At 40.5% G+C, this 26,145-nt stretch overlaps 1 protein-coding gene across 3 annotated transcripts in view; it reads right to left on the reverse strand.

Moving 5' to 3' along the window:
- The window catches only part of LOC147628123 (uncharacterized), a 230,797-nt gene that overhangs the window by 203,427 nt on the left and 1,225 nt on the right, over positions 1-26,145 (reverse strand). For all 3 annotated transcript variants that reach the window (XM_086813146.1, XM_086813145.1, XM_086813144.1), the window contains exon 4: positions 19,670-19,720. In XM_086813146.1, coding sequence (XP_086669272.1) covers positions 19,670-19,720 — 51 coding nt within the window. The remainder of the gene's footprint in view (positions 1-19,669; positions 19,721-26,145) is intronic.

Here is a 26,145-nt window from a genome sequence, read left to right on the forward strand (position 1 = left end):
GATTGAGTTGTAAAAGGGTAGACACTGCCCTTGAATCTTGATTTTGGATCAAGAGGTAAGACCCCCTTCACTTCACCATGAATTCAGCACAGGAAATAGCCAAATTTAATGGAGAACAGTTCTATACATGGCAAACAAAAACCATGTATTTGCTGATGAGGAAAAATCTGTGGGGATTAGTTGAAGGGAGAGATGAATGCCCAGAGAGAGGGGAAAATGAGTGGAAGAGTAGGAATGAAAAAGCATTGGGGCTTATTGCACTCAGTTTAAATGATGAGATCATTCACCATATCACAGGGATACAGTGGGCAAAAGATGCATGGGATGAACTCAATAAATTATTTGGTACACAAGCAAAAAATTCCAAGATAAATCTATTAATGCAATTTTACAAATTGGACATGAAGGAAAGTGAACCCTTAATCACACACTTGAACAAATATAAAAGCATTAAGCAACAGCTGGCAGCTATTGGCAAAAAGGTAGAAGATGATGAAGCATTAGCTGTACTTTTGAAGAGTGTGGATAAAGGAGATTATGAAAACATTGTAGCAACACTAAAGAATGTACCTGAACTGAAGATACACGAGATAGAAGCAGCTCTACTGGAGCAAGAGAGCAGAGGCAAAGAGAAGAAAGAGCTCGACTCAACAGCAGGAGAGGAAAAAGCATTCTTCACCCGAGGAGGATTCTCTCGAGGACGAGGACGAGGAAGAGGCAGAGTAGGAGGGAGGACCTTCACTTGCCACAAATGTGGAAAGCCAGGACACATGGCGAGAGACTGCTACAGCAAACCCAGTGAAGAAGGAACGACATCGGCAAACTTCATGGAGGCTCCAAGAGAAGTGGAGTCGGATCATCTTTTCTGAGAGAGAGAGAGAGAGAGAACCCACAACCCAATGTAACCTGCCCCAATAAAGTAAAACCACCTCTGAGCCACCGATGATGTAGGCCAAGTGGTAGATGTATGTGTGAGCACTTTAGTCAAGGTCGCGGGCACTTATAGTAGCCTTGGACACATTGAGAGAGAGAGTGTCAAGGACTATGGAGTTTAGGGACTTGAGGCACTGGTCGCGGGCTATCAAGTAAGAGGGAAACTTGATACAGGGTCCAGGTGTGTTAGGATTATTCACTTGAGGGGAGGTGTTGAAATATACAAGTGAAAAGGGTGTGTGTGGGAACAAGCTCTTGGATAGAGGCTGTAAAAGAGAAGATGTAATTGTGAAAGAACCTGTGAAAAGGTTAGGAGAATCTACTGGGAGAGAATAATGGGTAGCATGAGGGAATTTAGGAGTGTGGAGATATTCTGGGAGATAATCTGGGAAAAGAGAAGAGGTGGAGAGAATCAGGCAAAAGGTGGAGATATTCAGGGAGTAAATCATGGAGAAATCAAGGGGATTTGATGCTTGATGTAAACTCTATAAATTGAGGCATAGCCCTAATGAGAATTTGTTGGTTTTTGAGTATCCATGCCTACATTAATCTATGTGCTAATTTTTCACTAATTACGTCTTAATCACTTGCTAATCACTTTGTTAATTATGTTGATTCTAGTGTTTGATCCACCATAGCTCATCATTCAGCTCAAATTTCAACACAACAAAACTACTAAAATTCAAGTGACCGAAGCGAACATGCCATAGCTCTACGTCACTCATAGCACGTGTGGTAGTTGAATAAGCATTATGTACCAAGCTCTCATACCTGTCCAACCTGTAAAGCCCATGGTTTAGAGTACCGGATACCATAGTGATGTCTTCCTCACTTCGGTCATGAACTATACACATGTTATCAACAAATTTGACCACCCACTAGTAGGCATGCCCTGGCAATGGTAGAGACTCACAACAAGTTCTTTCTAATGCCTGGCACAAATAAGACTTCTAAGAGAGTGAATGTTCCTTTAGAACAACATTACCAACTCCTTTAGAACAACATTACCAACTCCTTTTATTGGATACAAGGAGTTGTTTGTACATCTGACTGTTCCTCCTTGAGGAGAAGACTCAAGGAGAAGACTCCTTTTATTGGATACCAGGAGTTGTTTGTACATCTGACTGTTCCTCCTTGAGGAGAAGACTCAAGTGAGAAAAAAAATCACCAACTCCTTTTATTGGATACAAGGAATTGTTTGTACATCTGATTGTTCCTCCTTGAGGAGAAGACTCAAGTGAGAAAAAAAATCACATTGAGAAGAAATGTGCTTGCTAGCACCACTATCAAAGTATTAGACATGCTGATCTATCAATCATCCTATGCATAGTTCACACTGACTTCTTCTTTTTAACACTTGGTGTGCTGATGCATCGGCTCCATAGCCAGGCCTAACTCTTTCTTCTTCTCCTTTTCTAGCCTTTTTCTACATTCATTGATATAATGGCTTAGCTTCCAAGATATTAGCTATATTTGCCTTTCTTCTTAGGCTTATTACCCCCCTTCTCAACATTGTTTCTAGAAGGCTGGGCTGATTTTGCCTTTGACGCCCTGAGAAAAGGCTTTTACCTTTACCTCTTTGATTGGTAGCAAATGCTTAATCTCCCCATAAGAATACTAATTTAGTTTTACTAAGACTACTCTTCGTGTAACAAGAGTGCTGTAACTAACTTATCAAAAGCAAGGGCATTGGGGTTACTCTTCATCATGAGTTAAAATGTAGATGCAAAACCTTGGTATGAATTCGGTAGAGCTATGAGACAATAGATGTCAAAGAACTATTTGGATAGGCCTCATCAATACATGACAACTACTTCCGTAGATCTTTAATCCTTGTGAGAGGAACACATCCATTAAATCTCCCTCATTCATATGCTCGCACTCTAACTGCTTACGCAAGTAGGCCACTCGTGCCTCGTTACCCACTAGGTAAAGCGCATCAATCGTATCCAAGTATGCTTCATAGTTTTACATGAGCAAATATGAGGAATGATGCTGTAACATACCCAACTTCACTAATAATAAAGAAATGTCCATGTAATAGATAAATTTATGAGTTTTTATGGTATAAAAATCAATGATTTTATTATTTGAGTCATTTCTACTTAGAATCTTCAAATTCTAAGCCCAAATTTAGAATCTGTGCACAATTTTACCTTAATATAGGATTTTACAGCATCCAAAACGGACATCGGATCAAGCTTATACGCGCAAATTTCAGTCATTTTAGTTAAAAAGCGACAACCTTTAAACCTTAATAAATGCCCGACTTGGCGTCTGATTGACGAACGGTCTAACCCCCAACGACCAAGAGAACCTCCCGGACAAAAAAAAAATTTGCCCCCCGGGGCGGTCTAGCACGCAAATCCAGGCTAATATCCTAAATTTGGGGATCCCGCCCCAAAATTTGGACCGTACACACTTACCAGGGTGCCCATACAATGGCCGCACAAGAACCAAAGGATGGCCGCCCACTGTGTGGTCCACACGTACCGCTACGTGGACACCCATGCTGCCCCAGACCAGATAAGGTACATGCGTACCACTCCTTTCCCTGATAACCGACACCGTACCTTTCCCCTAGACCCATGCAAGCCACTGATCCATAGCCTTTGATGGTACACCGTCCTTTCGTCCTTGCTTTGCGCAGTGCACGCACCCGTACCCCCCACAGCTATATAAACCCTCGGGGTGCTCCATAGGCGACACGCATTTCTACGCTGCGTATGCCTTGTTGTACCATCGTCCGTACCGCCGTCTGTCCCTGTGTAGTGTACTTGCTGTAGTTTAGCCACCCCTCTCACACCCCCTCTCATTTGCCTCTTTTCAGATAAGGCAATTTTCCTCCATCCCCCTAGGAGGCAGTGTCCCTCCCCCCCCCTTGCCCGCGTGTGAAGAGACTTAACTTCCCTCCCCCCCCTTGCCCTCGTGTGAAGAGACTTACAGCAGCCCTCAGTCCTTCTCCCCTTTAGCAAAACATTTTTGTCTTAAGGACAAGAGGTTTTTGCCTTAAGAAAGGGTTCATGCGCTATAGTCTTTTGCTCATACGGTGAGCAAACGATCTCAGAATTGAGATCTGACTAAAGCGTTTCGACAGCGAGCCCTACAAGACAACGTCCAAGATGGGCCCTTCCCGGAAATGTCAGAATATTACCTTGAGAGGAACGCGCAACAACGAGATTGGGGAAGATGCTCCCGATGCGACTCCAACCCTCTCTTTTCAAGCTCCTCAAGGAAATGGTGGCCAAGTTAGCTTGGTTATATTTTAAAGAAGAGTTTTTTTTAAAATATTAGTGCTAATAAATGTGTATCTTTTCCTTTTAAAATAATGACATAAAATTGTATGAAGTTACGAATTATGTGATGCTGTATTCAATAAATTGCATTGAAATTGTTATCTTTAAAGAGTGCAAGTTTTTCCTAGCTTCAACGCTAACTCCGTTCCGTGCTTGTGTAGCTGAGCGGCGTCGTTAGCAAAGCCCAAGAATGGCCCAAGGTATCCCTCATATCATTGGTGGGAGAATAAGGTTCGCCGATTGAGGCGAGAGATTATGATGCTGCCTAGTTCTAAGGGCCCAAGCTAGTGTGGTGAATAAGCCCACCCTAGTGTGCAGACATCCCTCTGAGGGGCAAGACGATCGAGCGATGGAGCCTGAGAGGGCGACAAGCCGGCTTGAGTCCTCGCCAGCGGGGCCGACGATGAGGTGTATGGTCCTGTAGGGTTTTGCCCAGTATGTAGAGGCTAGAAGGCCGAATTCTAGATCATCGGCAGTATAAAGGAAAGAGCCGGTTTGGCTTATATGGAATTGATTCATGTATAAACTTTTTATATATATATCTTGTCTTTGGCATGATTGTATTATGTAAAAAGGCTGTTTTAACAAACCTTGTGTAAAGGGCCTTAATTAAGGAACATGTTTATTTATGTCAAACAGTGTGGTAGGATTAATTATAGAAAACAAATTGACGCGTGAGTAGGGTGGAAAGTAGGAGAATGGAGTGCCCCGATGGCACCATCCTACATACGGGTGGACCCGATTAGTCGGGTAGCTTTCCAACAGATTAAGTGAAAGCCCTACGCTAGATAAATAGGTTCTTAGGCAACTCTATTCTAGAAGATTATAGGTCAGCGCCTTGCATGGATGAGGAAAAAAGCATTGCCTCTAGAAATCAAGTCTAGTAGTTGCCCAATTTATGATCAATTACCCTATGGGTGATTTGATTTTTAGAAGATCACGCTTCCCTGCGGGATAGGACTAGGTCTTACCTATGGATCGTGTCCTTGAATCTCTACATGGTCAAGGTGTGTCGATAAATAGGAAATTTTCTCCAAGTTAAGACTTAGTGGACTATCTTAAGTGTTTCTCCTATTTTAGAAGGGGAGAAACTTACAATTGGTATCAGAGCCAGGTTAGCTCCTAGGAATTGCCATTTAAGGATTGTTTTGCACTGAATGTTTTATCTAACATAATGCTAATTAATAAAAACATCCTACTAAAACAAACAAGTTGAATTGATGTTTGAATGATTGTAGGAAGAGGAAGATGCCTACTCGAAGTTTCGAGACTGCTAGTCACTCCTCAAATTTCGAGTTTCGTGACACCATGGTGCACATACTAGAGAAGATGTCCCTCCCTCATTTCTCTCGTATTGAAAGAGGAGGGGGTAGAGATTTCTGGAGTCGTGGGCTGAGATATTTCTTCATCCGAGCAGATCGAATTGGGAACCTTACCACCGACCTAAAGCGGATTCGTTGGATTGAAAAGTTGAAGATGATCCGTTTATTCTGGTTCGTCGGTACCCCCAGCGCCGACACCTCTATGACTATAGATGGGATTCGCATACCTCAGGATCGCTGGGTGTATGACCAAGTGATACAGATATTACCTGTTGTTGCTGATAGAGTAGCTGTGTTGGGACCTACCCCAATCCAGAGTCTACCACCTTACCACATCAGTTTTTAGAGTCTTAGAAACTACAGCGGAACCCCCATATTTCACCTATGTGGACCGCTCTACCCTTATGTCATAGTCAAGCTTAGGAATTTCCCTTGATAGCCAATAAGACTAATTATATTAGTCTCAAATTTTTGTAATAAAACTCGTCCTTGTAAATATTTGGAAATAAAATGATTTCAATGTTTTACTCTCCAAAAATAAGCGTTGTGCAAATATGAATCTTGTAATCTTAAAATTGTTTTGACAATGATGGCCAGGATGATCACTCTCCACTTCCCAATGCGCTTTACACTGATACCCAGGAGAAGAAGCTTTTGCTCAAGCAAATGCAACCTCCCTCCTTTAAAGGAGAAGGTTCAAAGGTTGAGAAGGATGCTGAAGTCTGTATTGAAGCGATGGATGATTATTTCTTTGCCGCCGCCGCCGGTACTGGAGTAGCAAATCAGTCTATGCTTGCACGATTTCGCCTCATCGGAGATGCTAAACTCTGGTGGAAATAGTGGTGCCGTGACAAAGAAGTCACCGAGCATTCTCAAACGTGGGAAGACATCAAGCAGGCAATGAACGAAAGATATCTTCCCCCATTCCATGAATCCATAAAGATGAATGAGTTTTTTAGTCTTAGGCAGTGCAGCTTAACTCTTGAGGACTTCTATTCCAAATTTATCACTCTTCGGAAGTATGCCCCAACTATGACTACTTCCCAAGGCAAATCCTAAAGATCAACCCTACAAGAAACCCCAACAGAATTTCCCCTACTATAACAGAGGGCGACAAGGCAACTCTTTTGTCCCCCCGCTCGTATGCTCCTTCTTCCAGAGAAGGCCCTTTGTATTTTGAGTGCAATGAGCCGGGACACTTTAGAGCCAACTGTCCCAAGATGGCAACATCATTTCCCCAAGGTAGCAGAGGAAATCAAGGCCGTGGAATCCCTATCCACCAAGGTGCAAGAGGCGGTGGGCATGGCAGAGGCCGCGGAGGAGCAATTGCTAGGACCGCCTGCATTATAAGTGAAGAACCGACCTTGGAAATGGCTGAAGAAGAGCGTGCCACCGTCCACGCGGCAGTAGAATACCAAGGTTCGAATAAACAATTTGGTGTAATCCAAACCCCAGCCACTCATCACAGTAAGCCATTTCAGCTTTTGATTGATTGTGGCACTACCCATTCATTTCTTTCTCCTAGGTGTTTGCAAAAATTAAACGGGTCAAAAAACAGCTAGAAAAATTACTCTAGAGTTAGCCAGTGGGAAAGAAGTATCTCGCCACTCTATAGGAAACCTTGATTTTGAGGTAATGAGCAAACTCATGGCCACTTTAGAGTCTTGCCATTAGAAATTTATGATGGAATCCTTGGGATGGAGTGGTTAATTGCAAACAAAGCTAGCATTCATTGTAACCAGGGGAGTATCACTTTTGAAAATGAGCATGGCCAAGTAATATCTGTTCAGGGGATAACAGGAAAACCTAAATCTAGGGTAGTCAAGGCAAAACATCTTCTCAAGGGAACACGTAAGGGTCAGCAAGTTTTCTTAGTCAAGCTCAACAAAGCCATTGAACCTAGTATGGAGACAGAACCCTCTTGGCTCCAAGAATTCTCTGACATCTTCCCTGACGAGCTTACAGGGCTATCGCCTCCTCGAGAAGTCAATAATGAAATCGAGGTGATCCCTGGAGCTCAACCCGTCTCAAAAATATCCTATAAAATGTCCCTTCCTGAAGCCATTGAACTTAAAGAGCAACTTTCCCAACTCATTGAGCAAGGATTCGTATGCCCCAGTAGCTCTCCTTGAGGGGCACCTATTCTTTTCCAAAAAAAGGAGGACGGAACTCTCTGCCTCTACATAGATTATCGAGGGCTAAATCAAGTCACTGTTAAGAATCCCTCGCATCGACGAACTTCTTGATAGGCTTCATGGGGCCAAAGTCTTCTCAAAAATAGATTTGAGGTCTGGTTACTATCAGATCAAAGTCAAGGAAGCAGATATACCCAAGACAACCTTCAATTCCCATTATGGTCACTATGAGTTTACTGTAATGTCATTCGGGTTAACCAATGCTCCTACAACCTTCAACCGCCTAATGCAACATATATTCCGTCCTTACTTGGATGAATTTGTGCTTGTTTTCTTTGATGACATCTTAATCTACTCCAAATCAATGGAAGAGCATGAGGAGCATGTGCGTAGAGTTCTGCAATTAATGCGCAAACACAAACTCTATGCCAAGAAGAGCAAATGTACCTTCTTTACTCATCAAATTGATTATCTTGGATTCATCATCTCCAAAGATGGCATTTCAGTAGACCCCGCCAAGGTCAAGGATATTCTGGAGTGGCCACCCCCTAAATCAGTTCGTGAAGTTCATGCGTTTTTGGGAATCACGGGATGATATAGGATTTTTATCAAAGATTATGCCTTGGTAGCTACACCTTTGACGGATCTTCTTAATTAAGAAGGATTGCAAAATAGTGTGGTTGCCAACCCATCAAAAAAGTTTTGATCAGCTCAAGGTCATTATTACTTCTGTCCCCATCCTGAAACTTCCTGATTTCGCCAAGAAATTTGAAGTGGTTACTGATGCTAGTAGTCTAGCACTTGGTGGTGTCTTAGGCCAAGAAGGAAGACCAGTTAGGCCAAGAAGAAAGACCAGTTGCTTATACTTCCCACAAGCTGAAGCAATATGAAGCAAATTATGCCACCCATGATTTGGAGCTCTTAGCAGTTGTTCATTGCCTCAAATTATGGAGACATTATCTCTTGGGGGACAAATTCCAGCTTGTAACTGACCACAAAAGTCTAAAGTGGATCTTCACTCAGCCTAACCTCAACATGCGGCAAAGGAGATGGATTGAAATTCTACAAGAATATGACTTCGACATCAAATTCCACCCTCGGAAAGATAATGTGGTAGCAGATGCACTTAGCCGCAAATCTTTCTTGAGTGCAATTTCAATGCCCAATAATCCCATATTGGTCAAGGTGGAAGAAGTCTCATTTCATGATCCAGATTATCAGAGGATGATGAAGTTAGTAGAAGAAAGGAAAAATTCAGAGAAAGAGAAGAATCTAATCAAGGGATACTTCACTCATGAAGGAAGCCTCTACTTCAATCACTCACAGGCTATGTATCCCTAAGGATCCTGCTTTAAAGAAACTAATCCTCCATGAAGCTCATGATAGTCCTGCTCTACAGGACACCCAAGCTATGCAAAAACATTAAATGCCGTAAGAAGGAGCTTTCATTGGGCAGGCTTGAAAAATGATGTCCTTCGGCACTTGAAATAATGTCTCTCATGCCAAAGGATCAACGCTGAAAGGGTCAAGATGCCTGGAAAACTTCAATCCTTGGATATTCCCCAAATGAAGTGGGAGTGTGTTAGTATGGATTTTGTCACAAGTCTCCCCACTGTTCAAGAAGGATATGACTCTATTCTGGTAGTAGTGGACTTACTTACCAAAGTAGCTCACTTTATACCAGCGACGAAGAAGACCTTCAAAGCTTCTGATGTTGCTCGAATATTCATCAAGGAAGTCCTCAAACTTCATGGTCTCCCAAAAAAGATAGTAAGTGACCGAGATTCTGACTTCACTTCAAAGTTCTGGCAGTCCTTATTTCAAGCCTTGGGAACTCAACTTTGCTTTAGCACAGCTTATTATCCAGAGACCACCGATGGCCAGAATGAGAGAGTCAATCAAGTAATTGAAGACATTCTCAGAGCATATTGTTGTGGACGGGAACCAAGAAGGTGGATTCAATACCTGTCTTTGGTAGAATTTTCCTACAATGCATCTTATCATCAGAGCATAGGAATGTCACCATTCAAAGCACTCTATAGGCAAGAATGCTTGTCTCCTCTAAATTTCTCTGATCCGACCAGAAAAGTTGAGGCATCCAAGAAAATGCTCGAAGTGATGGAGGAACAAACCAAGGCAATCCAAAAGGATATTAAAGCTACCCAAGATCGACAAAAGCATTATGCTGACACCAAGAGGTCTGAAAGGATCTTCAAGGAAGGAGACAGAGTTCTTCTACAAGTGCGACCCAAACGAAGTTCTCTATCACTTGGGAAATATAAGAAACTCAGCCCTAGGTATTGTGGTCCCTATACAGTTATTAAGTGTCTAGGTAAAAGTGCCTATAAACTCCAACTCCCAGCCCATATCAAAGTCCACAATGTATTTCATGTTAAAACCATATGTACCCAGTCTCGATCATATTCTTGATGATGAACAAGTTGTAATCCCTACTCAAGGAGTCCTCGAATTACAGCCCAGTAGCATCATAGATTCTAGGGAAAGGCAACTCCGAAATAGAACTCTTGTAGAACATCTAGTACAGTGGAAAGATTACCCTGAAGAGGATGCAACTTGGGAAGATGAAGCTACACTCTTAAAGGATTATCCCCAATTTATGACGAGATGAGGACATCTCGATTTCTTTAAGGGGGGAAGGATGTAACATACCCATCTTCACTAATAAAGAAATGTCCATGTAATAGATAAATTTATGAGTTTTTATGGTATAAAAATCAATGATTTTATTATTTGAGTCATTTCCACTTAGAATCTTCAAATTCTGAGCCCAAATTTGGAATCTACGTGCGATTTTACCCTAATATAAGATGTTATAGCATCCAAAACGGACACCGGATCAAGCTTATACGCAAATTTCAGTCATTTTAGTTAAAAAGCGAGCACCTTTAAACGTTAATAAATGCACGACTGGGCGTCTGATTGACGAACGGTCTGAACCCCAACAACCAAGAGAACCTCCCGGACAAAAAAAAAATTCGCCCCTCGGGGCGGTCCGGCATGCAAATCGAGGCCGACACCCCAAATTTAGGGATCCTGCCCCAAAATTTGTACCGTACACACTTACCAGGGTGCCTGTATGATAGCCGCACAAGAACCAAAGGACGGCCACCCACTGTGTGGTCCACACGTACCGCTACGTGGACACCCATGCTGCCCCTAGACCACATAAGGTACATGCGTACCACTCCTTTCCCTGATAATAACCGACACCATACCTTTCCCCTAGACTCATGCAGGCCACTGATCCATAGCCTTTGATTGTACACCATCCTTTCGTCCTTGCTTTGCGCAGCGCCCGTACCTGTACCCCACAGCTATATAAACCCCCGAGGTGCTCCACAGGTGACGCATTTCTACGCTGCATATGCCCTGTTGTACCGCCGTCTGTCCCTGTGTAGTGTACTTACTGTAGTACAGCCGCCCCTTGTAGCCACCCCTCTCACACCCCCTCATTTGCCTCTGTTCAGATAAGGCAATTTTCCTCCATCCCCCTCTTGCTAGGAGGCAGTGTCCTTAACTCTTGCTAGGAGGCAGTGTCCTTAACTCTTCTCTCTCTCTCTCTCTCTCTCTCTCTCTCTCTCCCCCCCCCTCCGTATGAAGAGACTTACAGCAGCCCTCAGCCCTTCTCCCCTTTAGCAAAACGTTTTTGTCTTAAGGACATCTCACAATTGCCCCCCCCATTTGCGTAGACTTTTATAAGAGGTTTTTGCTTTAAGAAAGGGTTCATGCGCTATAGTCTTTTGCTCATACAGTGAGCAAACGATCGAGATCCGACTGAAGCGTTTCGACCACGACAGCCAGCCCTACAAGACGACGTCCAAGGTGGCCCCTTCCCAAAAATGTCAGAATATTGCCTCGAGAAGAGCGCGCAACAACGAGATTAGGGAAGATGCTCCCGATGCGGCTCCAACCCACCCTTTTCAAGCTCCTCAAGGAAATGGTGGCCAGGTTAGCTTGGTTATATGTTAAAGAAGAGTTTTGTTTTATATTAGTGCTAATAAATGTGTATCTTTTCCTTTTAAAATAATGACATAAAATTGTATGAAGTTACGAATTGTGTGATGCTGTATGAAGTTACGAATTGTGTGATGTTGTATTCAATAAATTGTATGAAGTTACGAATTGTGTGATGCTGTATTCAATAAATTGCATTGAGTGGTAGAGGCTGCGGAGGAGCAGTTGCTAGGACCGCCTGTATTATAAGTGAAGAACCGACCTTGGAAATGGCTGAAGAAGAGCGCGCCACTGTCCACGCGGTAGTAGAACACCAAGGTTCGAATAAACAATTTGGTGTAATCCAAACCCCAGCCACTCATCACGGTAAGCCATTTCAGCTTTTAATTGATTGTGGTAGTACCCATTCATTTCTTTCTCCTAGGTGTTTGCAAAAATTAAACTTAGGTCAAAAAATAGCTAGAAGAATGAGTGTAGAGTTAGCCAGTGGGAAAGAAGTAGTATCTTGCCAGTATATAGGAAACCTTGATTTTGAGCTGGGTAATGAGAAAATTCATGGCCACTTTAGAGTCTTGCCATTAGGAATTTATGAAGGAATCCTTGAAATGGATTGGTTAATTGCAAACAAAGCTAGCATTCATTGTAGCCAGGGGAGTATCACTTTTGAAAATGAGCATGGCCAAGTAATATCTGTTCAGGGGATAACAGGAAAACCTAAATCTAGGGTAGTCAAGGCAAAACATCTTCTCAAGGGAACACGTAAGGGTCAGCAAGTTTTCTTAGTCAAGCTCAACAAAGCCATTGAACCTAGTATGGAGACAGAACCCTCTTGGCTCCAAGAATTCTCTGACATCTTCCCTGACGAGCTTACAGGGCTACCGCCTCCTCGAGAAGTCGATCATGAAATCGAGGTGATCCCTGGAGCTCAACCCGTCTCAAAAACGTCCTATAAAATGTCCCTTCCTGAAGCCATTGAACTTAAAGAGCAACTTTCCCAACTCATTGAGCAAGGATTCGTATGCCCCAGTAGCTCTCCTTGGGGGGCACCTGTTCTTTTCCACAAAAAGGACGGAACTCTCCACCTCTGCATAGATTATTGAGGGCTAAATCAAGTCATTGTCAAGAATAAGTATCCTATCCCTCACATCGACGAACTTCTTGATAGGCTTCATGGGGCCAAAGTCTTCTCAAAAATAGATTTGAGGTCTGGTTACTATCAGATCAAAGTCAAGGAAGCAGATATACCCAAGACAACCTTCAATTCCCATTATGGCCAATATGAGTTTAGTGTAATATCATTCGGGTTAACCAATGCTCCTGCAACCTTTAACCGCCTAATGCAAGATATATTCCGTCCTTACTTGGATGAATTCGTGCTTGTTTTCTTTGATGACATCTTAATCTACTCCAAATCAATGGAAGAGCATGAGGAGCATGTGCGTACAGTGAGCATGTGCGTACAGTTCTGCAATTAATGCGCAAACACAAACTCTATGCCAAGAAGAGCAAATGTACCTTTTTTACTCATCAAATTGAGTATCTTGGATTCATCATCTCCAAAGATGGCATTTCAGTAGACCCCGCCAAGGTCAAGGATATTCTGGAGTGGCCACCCCCTAAATCAGTTCGTGAAGTTCGTGGGTTTTTGGGAATCACGGGATGGTATATAGGATTTTTATCAAAGATTATGCCTTGGTAGTTGCACCTTTGACGGATCTTCTTAAGAAGGATTGCAAAATAGTGTGGTTGCCAATCCATCAAAACAGTTTTGATCAGCTCAAGGTCATTATTACTTCTGCCCCCATCCTAAAACTTCCTGATTTCGCCAAGGAATTTGAAGTGGTTATTTACTGATGCTAGTAGTCTAGCACTTGGTGGTGTCTTAGGCCAAGAAGGAAGACCAGTCGCTTATACTTCTCGCACAAGCTGAAGCAAATTATGCCACCCATGATTTGGAGCTCTTAGCAGTTGTTCATTGCCTCAAATTATGGAGACATTATCTCTTGGGGGACAAATTCCAGCTTGTAACTGACCACAAAAGTCTAAAGTGGATCTTCACCCAGCCTAACCTCAACATGCGGCAAAGGAGATGGATTGAAATTCTACAAGAATATGACTTCGACATCAAATTCCGCCTGTGTGCAGACATCCCCGCTTGAGAGGGCGACAGGCCGGCTTGAGTCCTCACCAGCGGCCGACGATGAGGTGTATGGTTCCGTAGGGTTTTGCCCCCAGCATATAGAGGCTGAAGGCCAAATTCTAGATCATCGGCAGTATAAAGGAAAAGAATAAGAGAGCCGGTTTGGCTTGTATGAAATTGATTCATGTATAAACTTTTTATATATATATCTTGTCTTTGGCATGATTGTATTGTGTAAAAAGGCTGTTTTAACAAACCTTGTGAAAAGGGCCTTAATTAAGGAACATGTTTATTTATGTCAAACAATGTGGTAGGATTAATTAGAAAACAAATTGACGCGCGTGAGTTTGAATGGATGAGGAAAAAAGTGTTGCCTCTAGAAATCAAGTCTAGTAGTTGCCCAATTTATCATCAATTACCCTATGAGTGATTTGATTTTTAGAAGATCACGCTTCCCCTGTGGGATAGGACTAGGTCTTACCTATGGATCGTATCCTTGAATCTCTACATGGTCAAGGTGTCGATAAATAGGAAATTTTCTCGTTGTCAGACGCGTATCAAGATTTTGCTTCTACTATCAGACTCATAATGAAAGGCAATCCAAATACCTTGAAGTTTGAGGAGTTGGTTTCTATGCTCTTACAAGAAGAGCAATCTAGAAAAAACAGATCTGCCATGCGTACAGGAGATTAGGCTTTTGCTACTAGAGCCAACAAAGAGGCAAATCCTTTCCTTAGGGTAGTTAAAGCCGAACTCAAAGTCATCGAGCAAGCTTGCAGACAAGGAAGGATAAACCAAAGAAAAAGGGCAAATGTAACTATTGTAGGAAACCCGATCACTACATTAATGTGTGTAGGAAACAACTGGAGAAGGACAAAAAGAAAGACTCAAGTATGGCTGTAGGCTGATGCATCGACATCTAATGTAGTAAACAAAGAATCTGCAAACTATGTACATCATGATTGGACTTTCATTGTGCAATGCAGTTATTATGACCCTTCGCATAAGGATGTATGCATTGTTATTTTATAGATGTACATATCTAGTATTTTGATAGTGGTGCTATTGCTTCTTATCACAATTTATTATCATCAGTTGAATCTTCTCCATAAGGAAGCACTGTAACATGTTGCAAAAAACTCCTTATATCATGTAAAAGGAAGGCGTTGGTAAAATTATTCTCATTGCTCTATAAATGGTGGAACAATCATGCTTTTAGATGTATTATATGTACTTGGGATCAAGAAGAACTTGTTATCTTTCTACGGCATTGCCATCACTAAGGCTTTCTTAGTGGTTCAATTTATGGTGGATGACACATGTATTATTCATGATCGCAGTGATGACAAGATACTTATAGCTTATGGTACCTTGTCTCATGGCCTTTATTGGCTAGATGCATATGAAAGACAAAGGCATTCTGTATGTATAGTTTCTGCCCACCACAAAGGCAATGGGTGATGTTAAGCTATGGCATGCATGCTTTGGTCACTGTTGTATTTGCATAAACATCACATGGTTTCTAAGCTACCGCATCTTTAAGCCTCTATCAAACATATTTGTGAGGGCTATATTCTTGGAAAAATATAGTGGGCACCATTTCCCAAAGATGGTTCAGTTAGAGCTACCCAAAAAGTACAGCCTATACACACAGTGATGTATGTGGTCCTATGAGGACACCATCTATTGGGGCCTACCTCTATGGTTCAGTTAGAGCTGCCCAAAAATTACAGCTTATACATAGTGATGTATGTGGTCCTATGAGGACACCATCTATTGGGGCCTACCTCTATTTTGTCACATTCATTGATGATTATTCCAGACATACCTGGGTATATCCATTGAAAAAGAAATTAGAGATTCTTATGTGCTTTAAGCACTTTGTTGCTATGGTTGAAAATGTTTCTACATGTACGATTGGTACCCTACATACTGATCAGGGGAGTATATGTTTAAGGAGTTTTATGCATATATGGCTGATCATGGGATAAAACACTAATGTAATATGCCCTATACACCTCAGCAAAACGGTGTAGTTGAATGAAAAAATAGGTCTCTCATGGAGATGGCACATTGTATGGTCAAAAGTCAAGAGTTACCTCATGGTTTTTTTGCTAGAAGCAGTCATGTGTGTAACATATGTTTTGAACAGGTATCCTACAAAGGATTTGCATTCCCACACATTGATGTAGAGCATTTGGATACTCAAAAGAAGGTTGAAAATCAGGCCCCACATAGGTTAAAAATCAGTATGCTTTTCAGCCCACAGATCAACCTATTTTGATGAGGCAAATGTGGCTGATGTAGTTGATGAGGAAAGACGGGAAATTGAGGAGTCAAAAAGTATGCCAAAATGGTTGGTGCAAACACTACATGATAGCAATTTGGCCACTCCTTTGCCTAACAAAAGAGGAACCTGTCTCTCCTTTGATGAAGTAAAGGAATCTAAAAATTGGATGAGTGCTATGCAATTTGAGTATGATACATGGGATTTTGTAGACTTGCCTCTTGGAAAGAAGGCCATTGGTATGAAATGGGTTTACAAGCTCAAACGTAGAGCAGATGACAGTATTAAGTGATAAAAAGTGAGGCTTGTTGCAATGGGTTTTGCGCAACTGCAAGAGAAAGGCATTGACTATGGTGAAACCTTTGCACCCACATTTTGTATGACTACCATGCGGAGTATATTTGGATTAGTAGCACATAAAGGTTGGAATCTACGACGTTGGATATCAAAACTTCTTTCTTGAATAGAGATATGCATGAGGGTCTATGTATCTCAGCCTCATGGTTTTGCTCAAAAAAGTTAGGAATCAAAAGTATACAGATTGAAGAAAGCTTTATATAGTCTTAAGCAAGCTCCCAGAGCATGGTACAAAACAATACATGCATACTTTTTTGCAGAGGGTTTTTGCAATAGCCTAATTGACAGTATCCTCTATATTAAGAGGAATAAGGATGTTTTATTAGTTATTATTGAATGACATGCTACTCACTAGCCCTAATGATGATCATATTTCAGCTTTTATAGTTGATTTAAAGAAGTCTTTTAAGATGTCAGATATTGGACCATTGCACTACTATTTGGGCATTGAGTATTGGCAGTGTAATGATGGCATTATTATGCTGCAGAGGAAATACATAAATGCATTGTTGAAGTGGTTCAATCTTGAAGACTGTAACCCTATGGCTACACCTATGGAGCCGAGTTTACGACTAAGTCTCAAAGATGCAGGTGACCCTTTTGATACAGGTGACCCTTTTGATGCTAGCTTGTATTAAGAAGCTGTTGGATGCCTTATTTTTTGTGTAACACCAAGCTTGGAATTCCTATATTGAGTAGATTTATGCATAGCCTAGGCATAATGCATTGGTAGTCTGTCAAACAGGCATTCCGTTACCTAAAGGGCACCAAGCACTTTGGGTTATTTTATCCCAAGGGGGGTAAATCACACCTGCATGCATTTAGACTCAGACTAGGCTAGATGTTATGACACATGAGTGTCCACGAGTGGGTTTTGCTCTCGCCTTGGTGATTAATATATATAATGGCTTAGCAAGAAGCAACCCACTGTGGCCACTTCTAGTTGTGAAGTCAAGTACATGGCATCATTTATAGCTACATTTGAGTGTGTTTGGCTGAGGTGCCTTATTGTTGCTGATTTGGATATTGGCGAGTCCTCAGCCACTACCATTTTCATTAACAATCAGAGAGCTATGGTAATTATGAGGAATCCAGTTTTTCATGCTTGTACAAAGCACATTGAAGTGCACTATCATTATGTCAGGGAGAGATGCTCTACAGGGGAAAACAGTTTTGCTTATGTGCCAACACAAGACAACTTGTCAGATTTGTTCACAAACTCTCTCCCACAAGAGAAGTTGATGCTTTTCAGAAAGCTTTAAACTTACTTTCCTTTGGGGACTAGTCTGGGCTCCCTACCATAGTCCAAAGAGCTTGGAACATCTCTGTACTTCTATGTCATGTTATCAACCAAGGGGGGGATTTATAGCCATATTTGGTAGTGATGCGTGTGAACACACTAGGACCCCGACCGGGGCACATTTTCCCTCTTTAGGAATTTTTTTTCCATGTGCTAGTATACACCCATCTTAAGGTATACTTATCATCTTTGTATATCACACATTCATTAGCTAACTATCATCTCATGGTGTTCTCCCTTGAGCTTCTCCATTGTGTGTGTGTATGTGCGTACGCATGCTCGCACACGTATTCTTGCAACCCTATTCCAACATGTACCATCATAATTTTTTATAATAATTCTCAAAATCAAACTCTTGCACAAGCTCAGACCAATGAGCCTTCCCTCCCCAAATGAAACACCTGAAGTAAGAATCTATTTACATGTATGTCCCATCCAAGGTCAGTACTCACAATTATATATCTAAGAAGAACATTCAAGACATTACAAATATGCACGTTCGATCAACACATGTACATAAAAACAAGGGAACATAAAAGGGTTCCAACTAGCACTCACTACCCAACCATAGGGTCCAAACCACATGTAGTAGTAAGCTACCCCCAAGCTAGAAACCAACACAACTCTATAGCAAGCACACACCCTTAAGGTATGCACGTCCACCCTTAGTCTTCATGAATGTTATGTGCACAACTAAATAGTGGGCTAGCGAAGCACAAGATGGGCCCCTTGGGAGGCCCCTCTCCCAAGATAACGTTCAACAGACAAATTCTCTTACATATGAGCCGAGCCATAAACTATATAGTGTAATGACCAATTCATATTGCCCCTCTCCCAAGATAGAGTTCCACACACAAATTCTCTTACATATAAGCCGAGCCATAGACTATAAAGTGTAATGACCAATTCATATTGCTATATAAACTCCATCTAGTCTCTAAACACTAGCCTAGTTATGTCAAAGCATGAGACATAAAAACCACAATATAGCATTCCATTGGTTGTTAAAGACATAATGTGCTATAACATAGACTGATATGATGCCTTAATTCCAGAATATGAGATATAGCACGTAGCAATGCATGCCTCATATCTTATGTGAGCTCTTTAAAGACTATGAGGAATAGCAATGTATAGCATGGAGCAATACCTACTACCACAATCTAGATATTATTCACTCTAACCTAAGTAGAAGAAATTAGTTGGTTAAAAGCGATCAAAATTGGAACTCCTTATGGGATTCATGCTAATGTAAAGATATTTAGTGAACATGTTACAACCATATATTTAGTGAACATGTTACAACCATATATTTAATGAACATGTTTGTGGCCATAGTCTGATATTCATCCAAGTGGTAGAGTAATTTGTTATGTATGTTACCTACAAATATTTTGTTTCTCTTTACTGAACTTGGCTAAAGATTGTGTACATCATAAACTATCTTGGTGAAAGAAATAAATGAAGAGATAAACTTACAAGGTTACATAGGTACATGTCATATATCTTATGTGAGCTCTCTAAAGACTATGAGGTATAACTATGTATAGCATGTAGCAATATTGACGTACTACCACAATCTAGATTTATTCACTCTAGCTTAAGTAGAAGTAATATCACATACTTTGTTTTAGTTGGTTAATAAATAAAAGCATTGAAACCCTTGAAGGGGATCCATACTAATGTAAAGATATTTATTCAACATGTTGCAACCATATAATTATGTAAAACTCAAAAACTAAACTCAAAAACTAAACTCCTAAAGAAAGAAATTCATGCAATAAATTATGCAACCTAGGCACTAAAATGATTCATTAAACCATCAAATCTTACATATTTCTGATTTCATACCTTCTTGTAATTTATTACCATGTATTTAAAAAATAAATTAAATTTATAATTTTGAGTTAAATAAATAACTCACACATCAAAGATATCATTTCCATTTGGTAAACTCCAATTGAGATCCCAATACCTGCCAAGCGAAAATGTAGCACATTTTGTGAAAATGTTTCTTCTTTACTTAGTAGTTGCACATGTGAATATGAAGAAAATCAAGGAAATAAGAAACATCTTTAGCTAGATTTGGAAAAGAAAAAGTAACATAAAAATGAAAAGATTAAAGGATTCGTATATAGAGTCACCTCATCTTATAAGAAAATACAGTGTGAATGCTCACAAGAAGTAAGATGTTATAGTATAAAACTTGAACTCAATTTGGAAAATACTAGAGATGGACAACAACAATATTACATTACTAATGTGATACAATAAATGACTACGAGCCATGTACGAGTGTGCTCTATGAAGAAGGCTTCGATTATTGATTTAGAATTATTGAGAGATAAGATGAATCTAGTGTGTAATAAATAATAAGAAAAATAATTTGCGAGTGGATAGGTTTAATTGTGACTACATAGGTCGCCTACCATAGACTTTGGACCTAGGTGCATTCTAAGTCGATATATGATTATTTTGTAATCATTAACCATAGAATTTGGGCCCATTTAAAACCATCCAAATGTTTGGGTCCATTTAAAACCATCCAAATGTTTGGGCCCATTTAAAACCATCCAAATGTTTGGGTCCCACAACCTTAAAAGTTAGAATATGATGTGTCCATAATAAATGTCCATAATATGATGTGTCCCCATAATAAATATCCGTTAATCCAATGCATGGACCATTATCGAGCTAACAATATATGCAAGAATGTGGCCTACTTGGTAATGTGTAAGATTTTTCGAAGCCATCTCCCCCTAGAACATGGGGATACCAAGTGCTCTGGGTGATCAAGTGTAGCTAGTCCTCATAATAATGGCCAAACATACTTAAGTCGATAAGTATGTCTTGTCACAATTCTTTGTTGTTTAGGAAGTAAACAACCTTTACCTTCTTAAATATGGTGGGATCATGCATAAAGTAAGAGTAAGGCTCTATGTGTTTTGTGTGAGCATGAAAGATAAGATTTTTAAGAATGGCCATACAACTCTAGATATCATGTTGTAGCATTTTGGGATACTTTATACAACTTCCATATCTTGTAGAATTCTCCTAAGCCATAATTCCTCTCATATAAACCAAAGTAAGTAATTTTATACTCCACCTCGATCAATGAGTGTAAAATTGTTGGCTAGTGTGATACAAAAAATGCATCTTGAACAAGAGAAAAATAATACCATGCTATTTCTCGACTCATATGGACTCCATCATCTCATGCACATCAATATTTCTTGAAGACAAATCGAAGTCAACTCCAAGAAAAAGTGAGTCATCCCAAGAAGCTTGGTGCTAATCCACATGTGTCTATTGCCCACAACAATCATCAATCAATGCATTATAAAGCTAAGTGTGAAAAGTCCACACAACTATCAATGGGCTAAAATTTTTCAGCCATCATAAATCTCATCATTGGCTCACAATGGGCCACTACATCAACACATATGGATGTTTCCAACATAGAAAAAAGATCTATGCATGCCGGAACATAATCGGCACATGAGATAATGTCCAAAACTTCTTGCACTTGGGTGTATGGCTTTACAATCACTTGCTTTTCAGAAATTTTAGTAAGTGTGTGTCTCTAAGGATGTCCCCAATGAACTCAAAAAGGCCCACATAATCACAGTCCATGCAATGACCATACTAGCACGGGGAAAAAACCTCCTAAAGAGGAAAAAAGTGCCCCAGCTAGTCCTCGTGTGTTCACACACATCACTACCAAATATTTCTACAGGGCTTGTAGGTGGGCACTCTGGAGGTCTGATTTTGTTTTGAATCTCCACATATGGATTGTATTAGTTATGAGACTCATAGCTCTCTTGAACAGTCACAAGAAGTAGGATCTTTCTGTTAGATATTTGGTAGTACTACACTGTGAGGCCATGCCATGGGCACTTTTGTTCCATTGGGTTTTTTCCCATGGCCATCTAGGTGTGAACGAGTACCTTAGGCTTAACTAGTATATAAGCAACCTCATTCATAGTTTGTTGGCAAGGGGGAGATGCTCAAGGATTTGATGCACCAACTTTAGATCAACTAGGAAGATGCAGTAAATGTTGAAAGATCAGCCTCAATGAATCTAGACTTATGCCTAGACAGGTTAGAAGTACCTTACACCATTATGATAGCAAATTGTATGCTCCTTTGTAGAGTAGATCAAGATCCAGTGCTCGAACCAATTCTTCAGCAGATATGGCTGAGTTTGTATTTCTTAGTTCTCTACATGATGTAGATGAATTTGAGTCTTTTGAAGAGACTCAAGAAGATCCAAGTTGGGTAAAAGCCACCCAGGATAAAATTCATGCCATTCAAAAAAATGGGACTTGGGATTTAGTAGATCTACCACTTAGCAAGGAAGTTTTTGGTACTAAGTGGGTTTTCAAAGTCAAGAGAAAGATAGATGGATCCATTGACATGCCAGACTTGTAAAAGGTTATGCCCAACAGGTGTAGTAGAAAGGGATTGAGTATAATGATTTTTTTCTCTCACTTCCCGTATAACAACTATCCGATTTGATTTGGCAGCCTATCATGGATGGAAAGTGCACCAATTGGACTTCAAAACAACATTCTTAAATGGTGAATTGAAGAAAGTAGTTTATGTGAGTCAACCAATTGGATTTGCCCAAACAAGTCAAGAATTAAAGGTATGCAAGCTTAGTAAAGCTTTATATGGTTGGAAATAAGCTCCCATAGCTTGGTACTAGAAGATTCATACCTATTTGACTAGAAAAAAAGATTTTTAACCTACAAAAAGCACTTTATATGTGAAAAAGAACCATCCAGATTTACTTGTTATCATCCTATGTAGATGACATGCTAGTAACAAGCACCACTGAGGATTTCATTACATCTTTCAAGGCTAGCCTTACCTCAAATTTTAAGATGTCAAATCTTGTTCTTTTGCACTACTACTTGGGTATGTAGTTTATACAACAAGATGATGGTATAGTCAAAGTACATCAAGACACTACTTAAGAGGTTCAGTATGGAAAGTTACAAACCAGTGTCTACACCAATAGAACCTGGTGTAAAACTTAGTTTATAGGATGCCGGTGAACCATTCGACATAACAACTTATAATTAAGTTATTGGATACCTAATCTATTTATGCAACTCATGACCAAAAATTCAGTATGGTGTGTCACAACTTTCAAACTTCATGCATTTCCTAGGCACTAAAGCATTGGCCAGGTAGTTAAACATATCTTCAGTTGCAAGGCACTCAAGATCTTGGATTATTCTATTCCAAAGGAGGTGATTTACAACTATAGCAGGGCCTTCACTGATTCTAATTGGGTAGGCGATTATGATACATGACATACCACATCTAGAAATTATTTCTTTCTTTAGCAATTTGTGCATATCTTTGCTAAGCAAGAAACAACCAACTATGGCAACATCATCCTATGAAGCTAAATACAGAGCATCATTCATTGTGATAATTGAATGTGTATGGTTGAGAAGATTGATAGAGGATCTTTGTGTCCCTTAAGACACCCTCCTATTCTCACTGACAGTTAGAGTGCAATGGCAGCTGCAAAGAATCATGTCTTTCATGCTGGACCAAGCACATTAAAGTGCATTACCACTATGTCAGAGAGAGGCTCCATGTAGGAGATTGCAGTGCACATGACAATGTGGCAAATCTTTTCACTAAAGCCTTATCATGTGAAAATTTTGAGGCCTTCCGCAAAGCTTTGGGCCTCTTCCCTTACACTACAGACTAATCTACAATCTCTATATACCTTACATATGTACTACATGGGGGTTTATTAGATATTTGGTAGTACTACAGTGTGAGGCCATGTACTTATATCATGGGCACTTTTGTCCCACTAGGTTTTTTCCCATGGCCATTTAGGTGTGAACGAGAACCTTAAGGTTAGCTAGTATATAAGCAATCTCATTTACAGTTTAGGGTTGCTTTCTCATTTGTACTTTCTCTTTATACTTGTAGAGAAATTCACCTCTCTCCTTTGAGCTTGCCAATCTCCGTCACACTCTACACCTCTATGTTGTTGTCTTTGAGCATTGTGTGTATGTGAGTCTAGCTCCATTCTATAAGCTAACACTTTCACACCACAACACTTTAAAACTCAAACTTCACAATAATAAAGGTAGAGAGAAGAAGAATACTATATTTCTGAAGTGACACAATAGATGGCAAAGCTCCACACCTATGTGTTCTTGTGAAGGAAGCTTCGATGACTGATCTAAAAGTGCTAAGATGGAGAAGCTAGGAAGTAAACTCACAGTAATGATGGATGGACTGTGTAGAGAAGGGATTAGCCATGTATCTATATAGGCATGTATACATGATGCATCCACCATGACATGACTACGTAGGTCTATGGTCCAGTCAAAGTCACCATCCATGGTGCAAAATTAGCCCATAAAGATGAACTAACAACTACTATGTGATTTCCCCACCTCCATGGTTATCCGGGCTCCCATTTCCAGCCTTGCAATGTCAGGATAGGAGGTGTCCAAGAGTAAAAACTACCTGCCTCCATTCCTAGGCCATCTTCCCATGTGAATATGGGGATGTTGGCAAGGGCGCTTAGGCTGCTCAACCATAATGCCTCATAATGGGGGTTGTACAACCATGAGCTAGCTGATGCTTGGACAAAATACAATACCATTTCGGATATGTTAGGTATGATCCTCTTGGGTTCGAAGGGCTCTCCCTAGGATAGATTGTCACATTTACTTCTATGCGATGTGGTAGGAATCTAGAGCGTGAGTCTCAATGGGCTCAGTGACACCATCTATACAAGGATCAACCTTTTGGGGTTCCCAGTCAGGGGCTTCTTATCATGCATTGATGTCTTTGCTCTCACTTGTGTTTGTCAAACACCTAGGTGGTGTGACTTGAATAAGTATTAATGGACGGAGCTGGGATGGGCCAATTCTCCTCTTGAGGGTGATTCTATGTCGATTGATGCACTCTCCTCAAAAATCAGGTTGTTTCTTTTCAATCTTCCCCTTAGGTAGGTGCATCAATGTATCACCACACAGAGCTAGGTATTTTGTTTGGGATGCAAAAGGGATTCGTGTTGCACACTTGAAGGGTATATGCTTATTTGTAAATATATATATTGTTTCCTTTTTACAAAATTTTACGCTATTTTTTTCTTTAAGTCTTTTTTTCTGAGTGGAGGAGAATACACATGTGGGTGCATTCGTGTATCTATGAGTGTGGGTGTGTAGTTAAGTGTGTGTGGAGAGAGAAGGGGTTGAGTGAGTGGGTGGCTGGGTGAAAGGGGAAGTTTTTAATGTAACGGTAAGGCAGAGTTATATATATAGAATATGAGGGGTATATATATATATATATATATATATATATATATATATGGACTGAAGGGTAAGGGAAGTGTGGAGGTTTAGAAGGCAGCTCTCGGAAACGGAAATGGTAGCGAGTTAAATTTGAGGATTACACTTGGGACACTAGGGAGGATTACACATGTGGTGATCATGATGCACGCGAGGATTTAGTCTATGATGATCTTAGTTATATGTATCACATTGATGCTTTCCACACACCTCTTGGAGATGCTTTACTTTAGTGATGTGTATGGCAATTCTCCTAATGCAGGGGATATGGCAAGTTCTATGCTCATTGCATAGAGGGCAACACCAAGGGAGTGACACCTATGAAGAGTCTATGGGATGATAATGATCACATCTATGCTCATACATATATTAGCTATGAGGTGTGTATCTTTGGACCTTGTGGATACCGACATGAGGTGATGGTTTATGCAATTGGGGCATTCACTTTTGGGTCCTTTACATTTTCCATTTGATTCGGGAGGATACATACTTAACCTCACCTCCAATGATGATTTTCAACATTGGCCATTTGATCCAGGTGGGAGATTGCTTAGCTTCATCATCGACGAGAGGCCCTCATCGCCCTCATCCTTTCCATTTGACTCTGGGAGTCAATACATGTTATGGTATTTGGGTCTTCCATGAGAATGGCTTATATTATGATTTTTGGCTTCACATTTTGGATATGCTTGATTTTTGCATGAATGCCCTTTGATTTCGAGGACACAATCATAAGAGGGGATGATTTGTAATAAAGCAATAACTTTAGATCCCCTTTAAGTTAGGTCTAACACCATAGTCATGGACTCAAGTATAAAAGGAGACTCATGGACCACTATTATATCTTTTGGACATATTATGATGATATTTGGTTATCTTGACTCTTGAGCCTCTTGGCTTTCATACCTTGCCTTATAAAAGGCTATTTCCATCCTTTGGTGAAAGGCTAAATCACTTAGACATTATGTGTAATTCTTGCGAATTGCATGCTAAACTACATAATGATTTGTCCTATCTCTTAATGGCTAATCTTGCTTAATCTTGCATTAGTGATGTTCCATTT

This window comes from Cibotium barometz, chromosome 19, assembly GCF_041138505.1.
Source record: "Cibotium barometz isolate CiBa-2024 chromosome 19, ASM4113850v1, whole genome shotgun sequence".
Lineage (NCBI taxonomy): Eukaryota > Viridiplantae > Streptophyta > Polypodiopsida > Cyatheales > Cibotiaceae > Cibotium > Cibotium barometz.